The sequence below is a fragment of the Coregonus lavaretus genome (assembly GCF_964263955.1).
Source record: "Coregonus lavaretus genome assembly, chromosome: 29".
Classification (NCBI taxonomy): domain Eukaryota; kingdom Metazoa; phylum Chordata; class Actinopteri; order Salmoniformes; family Salmonidae; genus Coregonus; species Coregonus lavaretus.
Window position 1 is genome coordinate 10,519,314 of NC_140016.1, and position 21,342 is coordinate 10,540,655.

Sequence of the window (21,342 nt, forward strand, 5' to 3'; positions counted from 1 at the left end):
TATAACAAAGGCTGGGCTAGATTGCTGGCTCAAGGCACTGTCTGACAATATTATTTTCATTGGATGGTTAGTTAGAGGCAACAGATAAAGATGGTTAGTTAGAGGCAACCGATAAAGCTCCTATGTTTCCACCACAGCTCTTCACTGGCACAAATAAATGGTTAAAACATGGTTGAGGGATGCTGAGAAAGTTGGAGAATGTGAGCCAGAGGGCTGTATTAGAAAAGTGTGTGGGCTGATGCATGTGATACTGTAGCTAGATGTAAGAGTCAACTCTATGTACTTTTGTATTGTTGAGAAGTGCTTTGAATGGGGAGAAAGAAGAGTGGAAGACTCCGTCCTAAATTGCACCCTATTCCCTATATAGCGCACTACTTTTGACCAGAGCCCTATAAAGTCCTCTTTTGGCATCATTAGGCAGCTTTTCAGGAGATGTTATGTTCTGAGGGCCATAACACTCTGGTTCATGTTTATGCCATCCCCTGTAACACGGATGAGTAGCGCCCTATAGAGCCAAAGGAGATGCTCTCCTCTCCTCTGTCAGTTCTGTCAATCTGCTCCCCTCCTCTTCTCTCTCAACAGGGGGATGTGGTGTGCTCAAACTAGGTGTGATGGATATGCAAGACCTACAGGTGATTCGTGTTAGATCAGTCATCCTTCAACAGAGCAGTACTGACCTGTTTTACCATTGCTTTGTTTCTGTGTTGAATGAAAAGCATTATCTGAGTTTCTGTTGAGGAGCCCGAGTTACAGCCTACATTTAAATTTAGAGATTCATAGGAACAACCATAGAATTAGGAATTATAATTTTAGAATGGAAATGAATCTTCTTATGATGGGATAAAGGTCAGCCATTTTGGTCAGGGAGTTGGTCAACCATAGTTTACCAGTGCTATGATAAGATATTATGTAAAATAATGAATTTGAAGAATTTATGTTTGTTAGCCAGACAGTTTAAGAGGAATTATCCCATAAATGTTTCAAATTAACTGCCAATATGCTAGCCTGGGTACAAGTCTCTTTAGCTAATCTACTCCATGTCTTGTGCCAAAGAACCTTTGGCAATGACAAGGAGTGGCAAGGAGTGGAACGTTAGCTAAAGATACCGGTACTCAGACTACCAATATGCCAACATTCCATTCAAACAATGCAATCCACAGCCATGCACTGGCTAAAATCAGTTGATGATAGGACTTAGACAAGTTGTAAATGCAACAAGTACTGATATTGTATCATATAATATCACTCACAGCTTTACAAGAAAACTAAAATGGAGACATTTATGGTCTGTTTACATATATTTTAGAGGCAATGTATATAGAAAATGTGTATAAATCCCGTATAAACTGTATTTATAATGATATGACAATATTTTATGTTGACAATAATTATATTACACAATTTCTGGTATGTCACATGCCTTAATTTTATTTTCCTGCATAAATCAAATCAGGATTATGCCTCTACTGCCATTCATTCCAATTAGACTGGTTTGTATTTCTCCCTGACCAATACGACGGCCATTTTCACCCCATTCTGGAACTTTGAGGGTTTATGACATAGCCCCTCTAGTAGGCTAATTAATAGGTAAAGGGGTCAATGGAACGCAGACCGTGGGATAGAATCCCACAGGACTGGTGCACATTCAACAAATCTGATCTAACAAAGTGGATATTCGTCAAATCCGTCAGGATTTATGTATTGTAAAAGGGCCCACAATGTTGCTACTTAAGTCCGATTTGACTATATTTTACTGTTCTCGCTGCATAACATTTAGAAGTAGTCCCTTTTCAGGTTTAGAAGTGACTGCTAAATGCTAACTCCCGTTCGTATAAGGTGGTAGCATAGCTAGCATAGAGAAATCGGTGGTGGTAGTGAAAAGTCGTTTTTAACTGTAATGCAGTTAATTATTGATGATGACATGAACATGTATTGGGGTTGACATCCATACAATTATTATATTCCGATGTTTACCTCAACATAGTGTGAAATACACATATAAACAATAGCGGTGGTCCGGCACTGCCCATGATGCACAGTACACCTGTCGTTAAGAGTTCAATGGAATTTGGAGAATGCATATTTGCCAACATGAAATTGCAAACTAAAACAGAATTAATTAAAAATCTAGCAACTTCAGAGATGCCTACTGAGGCATCAAACTATTTCATAGTCTAATCAAACTTCATCTAATTATACGTAAAACATAATGTAATGAGCCGGCCACCAAAAATAGTTTTGCTATAGTTACCTGAAACTGGGATCTCCATTGCCCATTTCGACCCCGGGTGCAGAGACTGAAATGACGCGCGTACCTCATGGCAGCTGGGAGACACTGGTACCTGTCCGCCGGGTAGGGTGGACGGCAGGCACAGCGCGCACAGAAAGAGCGCGCCAGACAGCGGAAAACCGGCCATGGCTCACCGGCACAAAATTTAGCCGATTTGTAAACTTAGTCCGTCACTGCAGCTCCTTGCGTAAAATGCCGAGTGCCAAGTCAGTCCTTAACCCACAGCAAGATTAACGACCACTGACTAACTGAACAGCGCACACATAATGTTGTGTTGGATTGGTAGCAGCGCAGCTCCTGGCCCCTATTTGATAAGCATCCTTCTGCTCTTCCAATCAAAAAGATCACCGACGCCGCGAAACTGCATGTCCTCCTATGGTGCCGTTATAAGGTGTTCTCCTCACAGAGTTCCAGTCTTATTCCAGTTATACCAGAAACTCGTAGGTATATCTGCTGTTGTTATTTAGAATGTTACAGTAAACCGGGACATTGGTGTTGATAAATTTGCTAATCCCCTTTACTTACTGCTTGCTCTCAACTGGCTCCGTCAGAATGGATGAGCACTGAATCAAGACTGCGCGTTAACGCTCTTCAGAGCACGCGCCACAATCCGGCACCGTGGGCTTTATCCTATGAATGCTCACATAGTACACACTGTATATTCAATTGATAAACGTAAAACAATTTAGCCTATCTGAGCTGATGAGGATCTGAGGATCTCAACTGTTTATTGGCTTATAAAATGCAAGGTTAAAGCAGAAATGGTGCTCCATGCAAGAATGCACTTCATAAGAACACTTTTTCATTTTACTGAATTGTGTGCCAATGTGTATACATGCTGAAAAAATACTAATAGTAAAATGGAATAAGTGCCATGTTGAGCCCATTAGAATTTCCCGACGAATTGTATCCATTAAACAATGACAATTATTTAAGCATGCATTTACATATTTCAAAACATTAAGGTGCAGAGCCAAAGGCTTAATCTGTGTCCAGGAAAACAGCCCTAAATTGTCTACAAGGTGTGAAGACAGCAGGATTACAGCACATGGATTTAGGCTAATTAACAGCTGGAATAATTACTCTTATGTGAGTCCTTTCAGTGTCCCCAACACCCATTGACATGGTAGTTTGTCCCCAATACCCATTGACATGGTAGTTTTATTGCCAACCATGTTTGGCATGCATCATTTCAAATTAACTCACGAAACAATAATGCCAGGGTGATATGAGGTTTTAGCCATAATACATTTCCTTCTTTATAAATCTTACGCATATAACAATAGGCCTTCCAAAGTGTAATTACACATACCACAAACATGTACAAGTACAATGTAACAATGTGTACCTACACTGTAATTATGTTATTTCATAGGTACTATGGTAGTATTCTGTCAAATCCTGAGTGCTCCTGTAGTTTGCTTTCCACTTTTCTCTTCAAGTATACAGCAGCACCCCATATGCACCTGCTGCCATCTAGTGGGGAACTGGCTATAGCCACAGCTTCTACAGCCTGCTCCTATGACACAGCAACTCACAATTACAAACTTCTACACAGATGTTGCATTTTTAAAGGAAAAGCAATTACAGAAAAATCCCTTCAACATTATTTTATTTCAGAAGTTGTGTTGATCGTTTTTAATTTAGAGAAGGAACAAAGTGTAGAAATGGCACAATGCTGTTGCTCACAACATTTGGAGGATTACAGATGGATACCGCACATTTTTTCGTCGATTTTGGCCATCATTAAAATTGCAAAGTCATCTACCCGAAAACAGCAAGAAAAAAACAACAAGCTAAAAACTGCTTGCCAAGCAAATCCATTCTCCCAACCCACAGAGATAACACATCCTCATGCTTGCCATCCCTGAGACCAAGCTCATGATAACAGCTGCGTTGACAGATTGTCTGCTGTATACTTAAACAAAGCAAAAGTGTTCAACTTGAATGAGAACATGAGGATATTATAGTTTTCTGAACAATATGAAACAATACAAAGGGACCCAGGGGAACTGAAATTCTTTACAGGTTTCTCCTTTTGTTGAGTCTCTCAGGTACAGAGAGTTTTGCATGGATTTGCACAGCGGAAATTTTCAGAAGCTGAAAGCAAACCTGCAAAACTCACAGTAAACCCATGATGTGCCATGGATGGATCTCTCCAAGGTAGTCTCAGTGGTGAGCTTCAAAGGGAGGGTGACCGGCAATACTTGAAGTGCACACACTGCAGTAGGTCCATTTAAACTACCTGCACTGTGAGCACTTTGGAACTGCCAGGACAACACAACATAGAATCATAGAAGATTCTAGAACATAGAATACCCCAACAAAACTGACACAAACTTCTCAAAAAAAGTCTGATAAGTTATGACTAATACAAGAAATATAAAATAACATGTAGTGAGGTAGTGGTATTTACTTTTTATACTAAAACGTTTTCAAAATACAACATTTCATTCCAAATTGTGACATATGCTAGCTCACAGGTCAGAAATTAACAGTGACAGGAAACAGATGAAACTGCTGTCACCAAATGTCCAGAGTTGGGGTACAAGTGCTCCAGCCAGAAGGAGCAACTAGGGCAGTTGATACTAGACTATTTCACTAACTACACTAGATGCACCTTAGCTGGAGAACCAGAATAATTAGGGTTGGGAAAACAGTCAGTCTTTGTTCGATGAGGATTGGATGGCGTAATTCTGAGTTTACCTTCTATTTTAGCAGCATGGTATTTGAAGGTCACCTATAAAGAGAAGCAGAATAACACATTTTTTAAGAACCATCAACATGAACCACTTCTGAACACAAGTCTCAATGGAAAAATATGATGATCTAACAAATCACCAAAAAGTGTGGCTATTGCAAAGACACTTAACGTAATACAATTTAAATGTTCTTACAGAATCATAGCATAAGCAGGCTGAAAGAAGCAACAAAATAGTAAAAATGAATTTCTTCAAATAGACGTGTTATTTAGTTAGGCTATTATGAACTTAACAACTGAGGTCGTTTATCTATTTAAATCAAATACAAGATTTGGCAAAAGAAAGTTAAGAACCAAACTAAAACTGTGATTTGTTCTTACAATCATGATAACGCATGGAGAGGGAGGCGAGGGCAGGCGCCATGATAAATTCAAACAGGGAATTTATTGTTTGGTTGTCATGCACTCTGGGCTAGCCTACTCATTTGTGCGATAGAGTGAAATACATTATCAATTCGATACATACCTGTTACCTGCCTTTACCTTACTGACTGATTTTCGTAGTACCTTTACCTAACCAAAGTATAAAGCATTATATCCATAGCCTAAAGTTGCCATAACATTTCGCTTGTGTAAGGGGCTTCATTAGCCTACAACCTTTCCAAACGGTGACTTGGAATCTAAATTGAAATATCAATGTGCTAGTTTCTACTTTAAATTGATGAATGATACAACAGGTGGCTTGTTTAGTCATTTAATATGTTAGTGTGAGCATGTATGTCCACATTCCTGCGCTATCGAATTAGCCGTAGCAACCTGTGGCTAACCCTTTATCCGTCCAGTTTTGGTTACTTCCGATTTATTGCGCACTGTATAGGGTGTTTGTTTGACCGACCAGCTTTACACTTTTTTACATTCTATGATTTAAAAAAAAACGTTTAAATGACTCATATATTATATGTAGAACATAGAGCAATCTCTACTTGTGGTTTGCTAAGCTAGTCTGCCAGCACACAAAGCGTGACCATCGTGCGCAAAAGGGTTTCAAACTTTTATTCAAGATTGAATAAAACCATCCCTACATTGCCTAAAGGCCATTTTGATTTGTTAAATTAGTTAATAAACATAAAGAATCTTGATTGTTCGTATTACCTTTAAGTTGTTTTGAATCTTTACTGCTCGGAGACTTTTACGAAAGAGGCGCGAACTTATCGTCATGTGATGGGCCTTTCTCGAGTCCTCACTCCCCAACAAAAACCCTTCCAGCATGGGAACCACATCCGCTATTAGTCACAATTGCATAATTAACTCAAGTCTAATTAATTATTTTATTTATTAATTGCAGTTTAAATAACAGTAGCCTACAATTTGATCCCAAAACAACCTTGTTGTTTTTCTTTACAAAAGCAAAGTTGCGCGCAGTGATCTGTGTTTACAAATAACCTAATATTTTAAAAATATATATTATAATATATTGAATGTGTTAATCTTGATTAATTACTTTAATTTGAAGTTATTGTATATATTCTAAAGAAAAAGCTTTAGACTAGCATGAAATAGCCTTCTAAAAATATTTATAAACGAAAAAAAACAAAACTTCTAATTAGACAATGAAATATCTACAGACACCATATGGAATATGCTAGATATTACACTAATAACTTGCCAGATAAAACATGAAGTTAAAACACAATTTCTATGCATTTTCATATAAAAGATGTGTCCTCTAAGGAATACTTACCAAGTAAATAACGGAAGATGAGATGCATACCTCATTTGTCAGCCTGTGAATTGTGGTGGCGCATTTGAAAACAGAAGCAACAACTATTCTCAACATAAGCGAGTGTTCTTATAAGTATAATGTACCTTGCCACGCAGATGTAGTATTTTCAACTTCAGCCATTCTGGCTCTGCTAAAATGACAACAAAAAGGTTTGCCATGCATGAAATTGTATGAGCATCTATTTTGCAGGGGTTTTTTTCTGCTTGGGGGTGGGGAAATTAGTTCAGACGATACATTATCTTGTGTAGGCCTATATGTCCTAAATATACACAGATATTTAGCAGACTATTTGAAAATGTTCAAACACTAACTATGAAAATCAAATGTTTACCTCAAAATGTAAATAAACTTGTTTCATTGTCCATCTCGCTCTGCCCTCCATTAAATCCTATGGTAAAAGAGTGTGACCTGTAACCCCTGTAAACCCTACCCCCACACCAAACCGGTCTAAAGAAGCGCAATTATCAGCGGCCTCAAAGAACACTCTAAACTCAACATTCCCGCGTGTTGTTGTATGTAATCTTTGAGTTAGGGGCTATTGTTAAAGTGCATCTTTTTTCTCACAAGTTATTGGCCTGTTATCTCTTAAATCTGTCAGGAAATGCTTCAAGATAATGTTTCACTGATTGACCAACAACTCGAATGTTGTATTTGATTTCATTGTGAAGGTACTGTCCCATTGAACTTTAACCCACTTGCAAGACTAGCCAGCCAGACTCAACACATTCTTATTGATTAAGTAGGGGCCTATGCTGTTTAAGGAGAAACACATTTAAAAAGTAGCTTTATCATCTTAATAGATACGTAGTAGATTGGCTAATATAGATGTATTTAACTTAATAACATTTAAGAATGTTATATCACTGTATACATCAATGGTTGTGTCATTCAAAACGAATTTGTTAGGTAAGTTGTTTGCCCTCTATAAGGTTGTAGATATATCCCTCGCTTTTATTTAAGGATTCTCAAAGTAGCCTATTGGTCCTTTGAATGTTTAAATTATAAGTTGTTGATCACATATCCATATTCGAATTAAATGAATGAATCTACAAGACATACCTTTAGCGAAATAGTTTATCACTTTGGCACGTTTCTGCATATTGGTTCCTATTGTTTGATCTTTGTTTTTCTTTCCAATAAATCAGTAGTTTGATCTATTATAAGACTACAACTTAGATCTTATTACTAAGTATGATTAAGAATGATGGAAAGTGTATATATACACATAAATAGGCTATTATAATCAGTGGATTGGGATTATTTCAATTGTCTCTCTAAACTTTTGGGTTAGTTCAGCAAAAGTCAGTAAAATATGTAAACATAACAACAGAGGTGGGTACAAAGGAATTCACATTGAAGCTACCTTTACTCCAATAATGAAAAAGACAAGCACTGAAATATTTCGAAGATGCAGAAATTGTGAAATTTTGCAAAACAGCTTTCACAACTAAATCATTCAGTGGAGACTTACAGTCTCTATATATAGCATGTCCATGGTTCAAGCAAGCAAGATTGAAACGTGTCGTCTGGTGGAGGAGCATGGCATACCTTGTCTATTGTATGGCCCTAGTCAACAACCTCACATTCACCAGGAGTGTGTCAAAAAAAGAACAGCTTCCTGGATGTGTGCGTCTATTCTCATTCAGCACCTTGAGTGGATCGAAATAGGTTATTAAGATTATTTTTGCTAATGTACAATAACCCAGGTAGGCTATTAAAGTCCAATCCAAAATATAAAGTTACATTACTTATATTCTTTATTATCAAAAGATACTGAGATCAGTAGAGTAGTATAGTTATTTTTCGAAATAATGTAATTTACGAATTATCGAATAAACTCACTAGACGGGTTAAAACAAAGAGGAAACAGCATAAACAACATTTCCTTTAGATATTCAATTAAATGAAAGGAAACTTATGATAGGCAATAGGTTAAATATGATGAATATTATCACTGTTCAAATTGGTGTTCTATTTAATTAATATAATGCACATGTAGGACTGTTTAAATGTGATGGTATTCTATGGTCATCACAGCGAAACATGATTTATTCTCGTGAGACTTTTTTTTTCTCGTCGGTTTTGATCCAACCGGCGCTCGCTAAACTTCAGCAGAGAGGAAGAGGCGAAGCGAAAGGGTCCACTCCTGTCATAAATCTGAACACAGCAATAAGCAGACCGATATGCAAACCGCCTGCCTTCCCGCCTTTGGGACGACTCTCGTTGTTAGGACTGGATCTAGACCATCTCCTCATTATATACAGTATATCTGGCTTCAGTTCGAAAATTCCCGCCCTCAGCTTTACTTCCTGAAACATAATCCTTTGGTCACAATGTAGTCAAGGAAGTTGCCTAGTAGCTAGCTACAGCCACAGCACTAGCGAAGCAATAAACTAACGCAATCATTCCTCTAGATTTCAATACATAAAGGTACTAGCACTTTTAATTGTTTCAATTAAAAATAATTATAACTAAGCATGCTAAACTAGTTCTTTGTCAATTTAGATGAACATGTAGGCTTTTTAGCCAACCTTGTAGCTAATGGCAGCGGTTTTAAATGTATCCCAAAAAATAGGCTATTCCTATTTAATCCAAAAAGAAAGGAAGATATACAACCATAATATATATATCACTATTAAACATGCGATTAACAATGTTATATTTTTCATGAATAAATAAGCATGGATAAACTATTTAAAACAATGTAGGCTACACAGTTTATTATTAATATAGGAGTAGGCCTATTTAAAATCTATTTCATTAATTTGTAAACATTTATAAACATTTTAAGTATCACACATTCATAAGGATTTAAAACATTTATAATAATTTAAAGCATTTCTAATAGGATAGGATGAACTTTAATGTCCCCAACAGGAAAATTGTCTTAGACACATGCGGCTTATTCATGAAAGTTATATAAAGTTAACCAATGATATTAACATTTTATCTTTCAACCCTTATTAGAGACCATGGTTGAGAAAGAGAGGGGAGACAACTCACTGAAATTTGATTGTGAATCAGAGGACTGTCACTGGGTGGAGACACTGTTTCCTCCTCACTTCTCCCTGTTGACTCTGGTGGGGGAGAACAATATCTGTGGGTCCGGGAAGGCTGGAGCCGTCAAGGTAACAGAGCCATCATCATCATTATCCTCTCAGAGGAGACTCCGTAGGCAGGACATCTACAAGACTACTCTACAGATAGTACAACACAAAGAGGCGCAGAGGAGAAAGGAAGCGCCATTCCAGAAGATCATCAAGGACGACTTGCAGAAGGAGATAGGGGAGTTGAGCTCTGAGCATGAAGGCCACAGGAATCAAGGGGGAGACCATGGCTGGGACGGAGAGGTGGAGAGAAGTAGGTGTATCTGGAACATCCAGGACATTGGGGTCCTGCGGAAGGCTATCCATGAGATGGAGGAGGACAGATGCAGGATGAGGGCTAAGCTGAGTGAAGCAATGGCGGAGGCCCAGATGCAGGGGAAGGAGAGGAAGTGTCTGCAGGGCCTGCTGGAGGAGCGGGAGGAGCAGCTGGGCCTGGCCAGGCAGGAGGCTGCACGGAGGGCCCTGCATGTGGACGCACTGCAGGCAGAGGGACACAAGATGGCTGTCCAGCTTCAGGCACAAGCAACCCAGGCCAAAGACATCACGGAGGAGAAGATGAGGCTGCGTGAGAAACTGAAAAAAGTGTCAAAAGAAGTGCAGGAAGTCAGGAGGGAGAATGAGACCTTGGCGTTGGATATCGAGAGGCTTGGAAAGCAGCTGACGATTGAGGTACAGAGGCAGGAGGAGGTCTCGCGGTTGGAGCATGATATAGCTCTACAGAGGCTGCAGAGAGACCTGGAGGAGACCAAGACTCAGCTGAAGCTGGAGAAGGAGAGCCACACACGCAGCTACACTGCCTTGGAATTCCTGCGCAGGCACTTCAATAACCCATCACAGGGCACAACACATACACTGACAGAGAAGATTGCACACATTTAGCAAAGAGTTGCTAGACACTTTTTTGTCCCGTTTTTAACAAACTCACAAAAACATTCTGCAAAAATGCTGTTTGTAGCCTCTCCAATGACATATTGGTGGAAATACTGTATGCTGGATTGTCCTTACTGTAATAAAAAACAAAAACAATGTGGTGTCTTAAAATTTTATTTGTATATATGCTTCCACACTTTCACCTTTTAAAATAAAGCTATGTACACATTTAATCCTCTCCCACAGTAAATAAAGAAAATAATCAGAAACACAAAGCCTATGGGAAAATAGGAAGGCAACAGAGTGAAAAAGTAAAGCACAACATACATTTTACAGTTTGAATTCTGAATCACCCAAAAATAATTTCGCCTTGAGAAATCTTTGATATTTTTATTTTGTCATTGAGTTATTATACTAGCCAAATAATCACAAGTCTGAAAATGATCAGAAATGTTTTGCTTTATATTTTATTTCCTCCAATAAATTATTCAGTTTAAAGTTTTGATCAAACACTGATTAAATGGTTGGTTTACCACAACACAGGTGATCTGGAATTCCAATAAATAATAGTCTGATTACAATGAATGAGATTAAGCCTACAGTACTTCCAGACTAAACTGCACTTTTAGTAAAAAGTCCTGGAATAGTTAATATGTATTCCATTCAAGGTTTATCTATATTCATTAAATCACATTTGCAGTTTTTTCACATTTGTAGTTAATCATTTATTGATTTAATCTGTGCCTGAGAAATTGCCGTAGTTTGGGACTTGAAATGCATTATTTTCTCCCTCATCAGTCCTCGACTTTGAGTAGGAGCTCACCAGAGCTGAGTACCAGCACCTCCATTTTTCTACTGCTTGAGCTCCTGTTCCTCATATAGAATATTAGCTCAAAAGTATTGTGGAGCTCCTGCACCTAAATGTAAACAGTACTGGCAACTCTCTCAGTCAAGTCAAGCACTGCCCCCTTTATTAACTTTGATTAAGAAGATTGAGAGGTTTATACCTCCACATACATGGTCTTCACAATCAAATTACAATTCTGAAAGTAAGGCAACATTCATACTTTTGTGGGGCCAATCCTCTTATTCAATATGAATTGACATTTGAGGCACCCAACTAATACATTTAGTTGAAAAGCCTGGTTTTCCCCTAAAAGAAAACCAGATCCCACTCCCTGTTGAAGTTAAAACAAAAACATTGATTTATTTAGCATGTATAATAGAAACCACTGCTCTTTTTCCAAAATATCAAATAAAATATATTGTCAAGGAAAGTAGAGAACACAGCCCTTGTGAACTCAAAACCCCATGAGGTATATACTAGAAAATTGTGCAAACAGACACCATCTTTTTTTGTAATCTGTTATTATGCAATTTAAGTGACACCAGGTAAGGCAAAATGCTGTTATTTCATGATAATCCCATTTTGTAATTCATCTGGACAACATACAATGTAATTATTGATTGAGGTATTGATAGGTCCTAACCATGAGTAGAGAATTGAGGAATGTGGCCAATTAGGTGCAATGGATACAACATACATAATCCCAATTGGCTCATTTGACAATGCAGGTCATTATGTGCATTCTGTGGCTTCCTGACCAGTGCGTCTGGCTGCCTGAGAGAAGGCCTGAGGCAGCATGCAGCTCACGGTAGGCCAATGTCTACTAGAGTATCAGGACTGGGCAGATCCGGCTCCTCTTAAACAGTACAGTGTAACTTTTGTGTTGTATTACTCTTGTCCCATCGATACTATGTGTTAGCAATATGGTTGGAGGGTACATCTCATCTTAATATTATTTAGTGATCATTTCTAAAAGAAAAAACACCTTCCTAACTTACACCAGTTCCTAACTGCACATGAAAACTAGCGAGCGTCTGTGCCAGGGAAAGAGTGAGTGCTATCATTGGGATCAATCAGACTAAAGAATGGATGGCTGCCTAAGGTAACCCTGTAACCCTGCAGCCTAGCCTGGGCCCTACTAAAACCATATTTAGGTTCTATTATAGTCCACTAGCCTGGGCCCTACTAAAACCATCTTTAGGTTCTATTATAGTCCACTAGCCTGGGCCCTACTAAAACCATCTTTAGGTTCTATTATAGTCCACTAGCCTGGGCCCTACTAACATCTAATTGATTTAAGTTTTCACATAGTTTTTTACTGTAATCTCTGTTGGATGGCTCCTATTAGGATAACAGTTGCTGCGGAATCACGTCTTTGAGCCGTCCATTGTCACTTTGTATGTCGTTAGGAGCTGGACTGAAGATAATTACCGTGTTATCAACTAAAGACTACAATTACCTACTCAGACCCAAGAGTCAATCCCAAGATAAGCAATAAACCAAGATATAATGGAATTAGTTAAGTATGGTGTCAGAAACAAGACAGCTACAAAATAAATGTTAACTGAACAACCCCAGCAAAATAATATCTTTATTTGTATATTCTAATTCCTAAACGATCATATAGGACATCTGTCTTTAAAAGCTTACAAATCCATTTAAAAGTTCCTGTAAGGTTTGGGGAGTCTGTGTTGGGGAGAGTCTGTGCCTGTGTCAGGGAGAGAGTATTCGGTTTTATGTTGACCACTTATCCTGGTTTCCCAGGAAATGGCTCAGGTGTGCTACTGTGCTTATTAAAAGAGGCTAACGGTGTGTTTAAGGTTCAATATACCATCACCTGACTAAGTGCATTTATTTCATACCTATTGGCTGAAATAGCTCTATGGTTTAACTAACAGTTCTCGGGTCACTCTTGTTGCGTGCGCCTCAAAATCACCTCCATTCCCACATGAGCATTAGAAAACTTAAAAGGAATGAGGGGGGACTTTTAAGTATATTGTTCCTATGTTTGAAGGGCAGAGTAATGGATTCTAATCAAGCATGCCTCTCTCGCACTATCATTCTTTCTCCGAATGCTCCAAGGCCCCAACTAACATCACCAGCATCACCACTACCTGTGCTTTGGTGGTGTCCCCCTGCCTGTCCCCTCATGCCTCCTCTGGTGGTGTCCCCCTGCCTGTCCCCTCATGCCTCCTCTGGTGGTGTCCCCCTGCCTGTCCCCTCATGCCTCCTCTGGTGGTGTCCCCCTGCCTGTCCCCTCATGCCTCCTCTGGTGGTGTCCCCCTGCCTGTCCCCTCATGCCTCCTCTGGTGGTGTCCCCCTGCCTGTCCCCTCATGCCTCCTCTGGTGGTGTCCTCCTGCCTCCTCTGGTGGTGTCCCCCTGCCGGTCCCCTCATGCCTCCTCTGGTGGTGTCCCCCTGCCTGTCCCCTCATGCCTCCTCTGGTGGTGTGGGCCTCTTCAGGTCGCGGATCTGCTTGATCAGGTAATTCTTCTCGTCGCAGAACTGCTCGTCCTCGGAGCGGTCTGTCTGGAAGTGGCTCAAGAAGTCCACCAACTTGGCCTGGTTCTTCAGCAGGATGTCCAGCACCGGCTGGGTCTTGTTGGGGTTGGCCACAAACACCTAGGACCAGACAGGACAGATCAGGGTTAGGTTTTACGTACCTATAATTATTTTGATGCTTCAGGGACAATAAAGATCTATTGAATTTAATGGTGCTACAGCGTGACAATCTATTGTAGTTGGTCACCTGGTTAATGTACCTTAGTATACACTACCTGGTTAATGTACCTTAGTATACACTGAGTGTACAAAACATTAGGAACACCTGCTCTTTCCATAACATAGACTGACCAGGTGAATCCAGGTGAAAGCTATGATCCCTTACTATTGTCACTTCATAAATCCACTTCAAATCAGTGTAGATGAATGGGAGGAGGCTGGTTAAAGAAGGATCTTTAAGCCTTGAGACAAATGAGACGTGGATTGTGTATGTGTGCCATACAGAGGGTGAATGGGCAAGACTAAATATTTAAGTGCCTTTGAACAGGGTGCCAGGCGCACCGGTTTGTGTCAAGAACTGCAACACTGCCGGGTTTTTCACACTCAACAGTTTCCCGTGTGTATCAAGAATGGTCCACCACCCAAAGGACTTCCAGCCAACTTGACACAACTGTGGGAAGCATTGGAGTCAACATGGGCCAGCATCCCTGTGGAACGCTTTGGACACCTTGTATAGGGGATGTAAATGTTAATAATATGTATTTTATGTCAAGTAACCCAAAACGGTGGAAAGTAGGACAGGCAGAGAATGAGGCCAGAATCTGCACCCTCAGCCTGGGCCTCTCCACGAATACAACATGTCTACACACCTTGAAGACGTGGATGGCCTCAAACATGTCTACACACCTTGAATACGTGGAAGGCCTCGAACTGAATGTTGCGGCTGTTGTCTCTCAGCATGTTCATCATCAGCTTCAAGTTCTCAGCCCGGCTGATGTACTTGGTCATCACAGTGAAGTTGTGTCTGTCCAGAAGAAGCTCTCCCAGGAGCTGCAAAACACTTTGGTTAGTAATAGAAAAAGGGTCATCATTGTTTTTAGGATAAGTTAGGCAGATACGGCGCACTCGGAAAGTATTCAGACCCCTTCACTTTCCCCACATTTTCTTACGTTACAGCCTCATTCTAAAATTTATTAAATACATGTTTTCCTTCATCAATCTACACACAATACCCCATAATGATAAAGTGAAAACAGGTTTTTAGAAATGTTTGCAAATGTATAAAAATTAATAAATATATACCTTATTTAGTATTCAAACCCTTTGCTATGAGACTCGAAATTGAGCTCATGTGCATCCTGTTTCCATTGATCATCCTTGAGATGTTTCTACAACTTGATTGGAATCCACCTGTGGTAAATTCAATTGATTGGACATGATTTGGAAAGGCACACACCTCTTTATAATGTCCCACAGTTGACAGTGCATGTCAGAGCAAAAACCAAGCAATGAGGTTGAAGGAATTGTCCGTACAGCTCTGAGACAGGATTGTGTCGAGGCACAGATATGGGGAAGGGTACCAAAACATTTCTGCAGCATTGAAGGTTCCCAAGAACACAGTGGCCTCCATCATTCTTAAATGGAAGAAGTTTGGAACGAACAAGACTCTTCCTGGAGCTGGCCACCCGGCCAAACTGAGCAATCGAGGGAGAAGGGCCTTGGTCAGGGAGGTGACCAAGAACCTGATGGTCAGTCTGACAGAGCTCCAGAGTTCCTCTGTGGAGATGGGAGAACTTTCCAGAAGGACAACCATCTCTGCAGCACTCCACCAATCATGCCTTTATGATAGAGAGGCCAGACGGAAGCCACTCCTCAGTAAAATGCACATAACAGTCTGCTTGGAGTTTGCCAAAAGGCACCTAAAGGACTCTCAGACCATGAGAAACAAGCTTCTCTGGTCTGATGAAACCAAGATTTAACTATTTGGCCTGAATGCCAAGCGTCACATCTGGAGGAAACCTGGCACCATCCCTACGGTGAAGCACGGTGGTGGCAGCATCATGCTGTGGGAATGTTTTTCAGCGGCAAGGACTGGGAGACTAGTCAGGATCAAGGCAAAGATGAACGGAGCAAAGCACAGTGAGGTCCTGCTCCAGAGCGCTCAGGACCTCAGACTGGGGCGAAGGTTCACCTTCCAACAGGACAACGACCCTAAGCACACAGCCAAGACAACGCAGTAGTGGCTTCGGGACAAGTCTCTGAATGTCCTTGAGTGGCCCAGCCAGAGCCCAGACTTGAACTCGATCTAACATCTCTGGAGAGACCTAGAAATAGCTGTGCAGCGATGCTCCCCATCCAACCTGACAGAGCTTGCGAGGATCTGCAGAGAAGAACGGGAGAAACTCACCAAATACAGGTGTGCCAAGCTTGTAGCTTCATACGCAAGAAGAATCGAGGCTGTAATCACTGCCAAAGATTCTTCCACAAAGTATTGAGTAAAGGGTCTGAATACTTATGTAAAAACCTGTTTTTGCTTTGTCATTATTGTGTGTAGATTGATGAGGGGGGGAAACGATTTAATCCATTTTAGAATAAGGCTGTAATGTAACTGTATTTCTGTTACAGAAGAACATCATCAATGATTCACGTGAGAGGTCAAAACAAACTTTAAATGTTGGGTTTGGTGGCACAGTGATAACAGAAAGTACCTTTAAGGACTGCCGTTTGGTGACATAATTCTCAGAATGCAGTAGCTTCTCATATTCTGTAAACACCCGGTCATAATTGGTCTCCAGAAAATCTGCACACATAATCTTGTGTCTCGTGAGAAGATCCTAGCAACACATTTGAGAGAAAAGAACAGGATATTACATAACATAGAAATAACATGACATACTACGCACACTAGCGTCCTGTACAGGGGATGTACTTCACAGTACATCAAGCTGCCTCACACTACAGAAACAGGAGATGCACCTCCTGCCCTATGGGCCGTTCTGGCTCGGACAAGGCTTAGCACACAGGACATAAAGCCATGAGAAAAGCAGTCGTTTACCTTGAATGAAGCGAAAGCGTCTGAGGCGATGTCGAAGGTGGAGAACTCTACATAGCGGAAGAAGCAGTAGAAGTCCTCAGAGAAGAGAATTGTGCGTGCCAGGGGCTCATGACGCAGGCTCTCCCTTAACATCACCCCACAGTTCAGAGCCACCTCCGCACTCTCATACCTGCAAAGTTGGGATTCATGCCACTAGAACTCAATCTTAATATGTGGGTGTGTTTTGATGGTGATGAAGAATTATTCATATAGTATATGTTGTGGATGTATGTATGGGGGTCTGTAAATGAACAAACAGGTGAGTTAAGCGCCTACAACTTAACTTAATGGGGACATACCTAAATAAAATATATAAATCCTTGCTTCTTGCTTATCTAACTGATCTAACAGATGGGCAGCTTTGAGACTCACCCTTTCAGCAGCATGAAGAGGATCTGTGGGTGTGAGGAGATATACTCAACCGTGGGCGTACGGGTGCCAATCTGGCGCCGCACAATGTTGCTGAACAGATGGACCACATCCTTCTTTCCCTGGAGGACAACAATGAGAAACATTACAATCAATGAAGGAGGGTGATATGCACATCCAAAAAAACACTGATAAAGGAATGAAAGGCCCACACACAAAATACCGTGGCTCCCCAAGTCCCTCTGCATTTGGGTGTAGGACTAAAGCACTGTGGAGCAGAAATATTGTGTGTGCGGACCTCTCAAACACTTCAATCAAACAGTGGTGTGTGATGTGTGATCACATCGTGTTTATGCTCCTCCCTCTTCTGTATTGATTTGAACTATCCACTATGAACTACTCTAGTATGAAGAATCAATTTCACCCCCCGTACAAAGCTAATAGCTAGAACATTTCCCCACCTCAAAATCAATCCTCTGCAGGTTTGAAATGAGAGCAATGAGGAGGTTGGTGTTGTACAGCTCCTGGGCCAGTTGGGCCACAGCCTCCGTTTGGGGCTCCTTGTCCCCTGAACCACAGAGCACCTCTTTCAGAGATGACAGGTTCTTAGACACCTCCTCTGCAACCTGGAGACAAGAAGATATGAGGGAACAGCGCTTAGTTAATCAAGGGCTGCGTCTGAAATGGCACCCTATTCCCTATACTATAGTGAATTACTTTTAACCAGAACCCATATAGGTCTCTGGTCAAAGGTAGCACACTATGTAGGGATTAGGGTGCCATTTCGGAAGCATCCAATGATTCTCCCAACATTGCTATATGATGTTGCAGTCTGGATGCTTCTATGTGAAAGACCAACTTTAACCAACAAATGCCCACAGACAATTTCTAGTGTGCTCTCAAAACAGCAGTCCACAGGTATCACCTGACCTTTTCACATTTTTTGCTTTCTGCCGCATCCAGCTTTTCCAAGTAAGCCACGTTCTCCTTCAGACTCTTCACAATCTCCGCTGGGTTCTTCTGAGACTTCCCGAAGGGGAACGGCATGGTGACAAGGAGATGAGTCAGGCTGTAGAGTGGAAGTAAGGCACCGCTTTCCCTTCTGATAAAATTGATAACAGACGAATGATGAGCTATTACATCAATACACTGCTTTGATATTATGAAACTACAGGTCTGACTGAGATCATCATGACATCAACAGTTCTGCGACTTGGCCTTTTCCTTCACTGAAAGATCCACATTTTAAGTGATGTTGTTACACACTTTACAGAACTCCATGGTAAGTAACTGATCAATTCCTATACTGACAATGGCATATTTGCTCATCCCGTAACTATGCATCCCTGTAGGCCACATTGTCAGTTACATAACTGGTGGTCAGATAATAGAAAACAGAATGATCAGATCCTAGCAATCAACTGGGTCAAATCGAATGCAGGTAGGTATTGAGTTAGAATGCAGGTTAGGTAGGTAGCTAGGTGTCTATCTGTAACGTTACTGGGCTAGTTCACACCCATAGCCACAGGGAAACTATTATATGGGTCATTGGTGCTTTTCCAAAGTAATATCCGGTGTGTCACTCAATAGACCGTGGCAATGGGTTTGTTGAGGATTAGCTTGAGCTGATTTTGGTTAGCTAGCTATCTAGCTAGCTACTCTTCTTTTGGATGGATAGCTTAGTTTGCTGACATTGTGCCTTAACCTATACGACACTGACAGCTAGCTGGCTAAGGTTAACAAGTCAAGTTCTCATCTTGGCTAGCTAGCTAATATGGCTAGGTACATTAATCTGAATCAAGTTGATATAACCACGGTAACACATTAGTAAAATACAATGTTCAGAGAGTTGCTAGTTAGTTAGCTATCTTGCAAGCTAACAGTCAAGTTTGCTAACGTTAGCAAGCTAGATGTCACTGTAATATAGGTTAATATACAGATTAAAGGGACGAGCGATTAGCAAACTCGCAGCTGGCTTGCTAGCTAGCGAGCTAGTTTAGCAAGCAAGCTAACGTCAGCTCGTTAACACGCTAGATTTCTTTGACACTCACCAAGTTTAGAAGGCGACCTCGAAAATTGTTAAAATATCCTGTGGGAAATGTAGGATTTTTAAAGGTAACTTATACTAAACCTATACACTACACCTATTTATTAACTTCATAGCTATTTTCTCGTGACCTAAAAAGTATTTCTGCTGGCTAATTATTGTCAGACTACTTCCCCTTTCTCCTAGTTCTGGGGAAGAGGGGCGGGTATGTTATGACAAAATATTTAAACCAATCAAACCGAAATGATGGAACGACACGCCCCTAATCCCCCAACCAAAAAATTGCAACAAAGTTGCATTGATATGGTTAAATGTATCAAAAAGTATAATTTCTTCCGATTACAGTAACAAATGTAACTATTTGAGGATACATTATAGCACAGCCTGGTCTCATAGACTAGACCTAACCAGCCATAGCAAGCATTTATGTACCAGTTGCAATAAACTTGGAACCTTATTTGAAAAGCTTAAAGTAAGTGGTATCAAATACTAAAGACCTATTCCCACCTGGAAAATAAAGTGTATTTCCAGCTATTATAGGCCTACATATTGACAAAACAGTATTGGCAAAATATATCCATCTATGTAAGGGTACTGACATTTTCTAAGATGCAGAAACCAGGTTGTCTAGTTGTACATGTATGATGTTTAAAGAACTGTCATATTCTTACAAATACTTATTGGAGGCAAAAGTAGTGCACTGGACATTTAATAGTGCTGTTTTATCGGACCGATATAGCTTCTGAGGGCAAAAATATATTTTTTTTCTGCACCCCCGGACCGTACGTTATTTATAATGAGGGAGACCTGGAGAAAATCGGACCTCTCTGAAATGAAAATGGATGGCCCTCCATTCAGTAAAATATACATATTTTTTACCCTACCCTCCCTGAAGGCTTGAAAAAAAACAAGTGACCCTTCCATATATCCAAAATAATAATTAAAACATAAAGTGGATAGCACTGTTTACCCTCACTCCTAGGACAAACCAGAGCCTTTTAGAAACTGTTCTTTGTTTTTTTTATAAGCATTACATGGCAAAGTAGCCATAAGGTTGTGGATTCACATTCCACTGCAGACAAGGGTAGGGGTGAAAAGATCTCCATTATAATAAAAGCACTGCATAAATCTATCATCTTACTTGCGGAAAAAATAGCCTTTTATAAATGCATTTCATGCAATTCTACATCATTTTACATCATTGGCGACAAGTATAATATTTTAATACCACAACAGAGCATGACAACAAATGAGTGCATGCTGCAGCACCAGAGAGGTTTTGATTTCTATACAGGTTATTGTTAAAAAATAGGATAGTCTAAGTTTGGAACAGTGCTAAAGTTGTCTATCAACTGTAAAAATTGAGCGCAACAGAACCAGTTACAACTGAAGTATCTGATCATCAATTAATTTGAGAAAAAGCCATTCATTTTTTAACACATATCATCAGGTAGGCACTTGTAACTTTTTTCCATTCGGAAACTATCATTTTCTAATTTATTCCATTTTATTCCATGATATTGTTGTTACAAAATAGATTTGTGTTGACTGATTAGTGCATGGGAATATAAGAGCATCTGCTAGGCTAAATTAACAAACTAGGCATGCATATCTCACCACATGATCCTCAAACCAAAGACTGTCTCTAAAAATGAATTCAAAGGTTTAGCCTAAAAAGGCCTTTTTCGTTTAGTTATTATTTAATTCGAAGTAATTATTTTTTTAAATTTCAT

The 21,342-nt window shown here is 40.2% G+C and overlaps 3 protein-coding genes across 3 annotated transcripts in view; 1 reads left to right on the forward strand and 2 right to left on the reverse strand.

Moving 5' to 3' along the window:
- The window catches only part of LOC311105331 (glypican-3-like), a gene marked incomplete at both ends in the record, with an annotated part of 241,441 nt that extends 239,024 nt beyond the window's left edge, over window positions 1–2,417 (reverse strand). The window contains one exon of the mRNA XM_084147449.1: window positions 2,252–2,417. Coding sequence (XP_084003575.1) covers window positions 2,252–2,417 — 166 coding nt within the window. The remainder of the gene's footprint in view (window positions 1–2,251) is intronic.
- A 6,707-nt stretch (window positions 2,418–9,124) lies between these two features.
- Window positions 9,125–10,889, forward strand: ccdc160 (coiled-coil domain containing 160). The gene is made up of 2 exons (XM_084146672.1): window positions 9,125–9,204; window positions 9,742–10,889. The coding sequence occupies exon 2, from the start codon at window positions 9,747–9,749 to the stop codon at window positions 10,758–10,760; it is 1,014 nt and encodes a 337-aa protein (XP_084002798.1). The 5' UTR covers window positions 9,125–9,204; window positions 9,742–9,746; the 3' UTR covers window positions 10,761–10,889.
- Window positions 10,890–13,172: 2,283 nt separating this feature from the next.
- Window positions 13,173–19,803, reverse strand: LOC311104771 (calcium-binding protein 39-like). The gene is made up of 8 exons (XM_084146673.1): window positions 19,614–19,803; window positions 18,493–18,664; window positions 18,024–18,188; window positions 17,566–17,684; window positions 17,155–17,323; window positions 16,808–16,933; window positions 15,006–15,149; window positions 13,173–14,219 (listed from the first exon to the last, which is right to left on the reverse strand). Exons 2-8 carry the CDS (start codon window positions 18,607–18,609, stop codon window positions 14,028–14,030), a joined length of 1,032 nt encoding a protein of 343 aa, XP_084002799.1. The 5' UTR covers window positions 18,610–18,664; window positions 19,614–19,803; the 3' UTR covers window positions 13,173–14,027.
- Window positions 19,804–21,342: the final 1,539 nt, after the last annotated feature.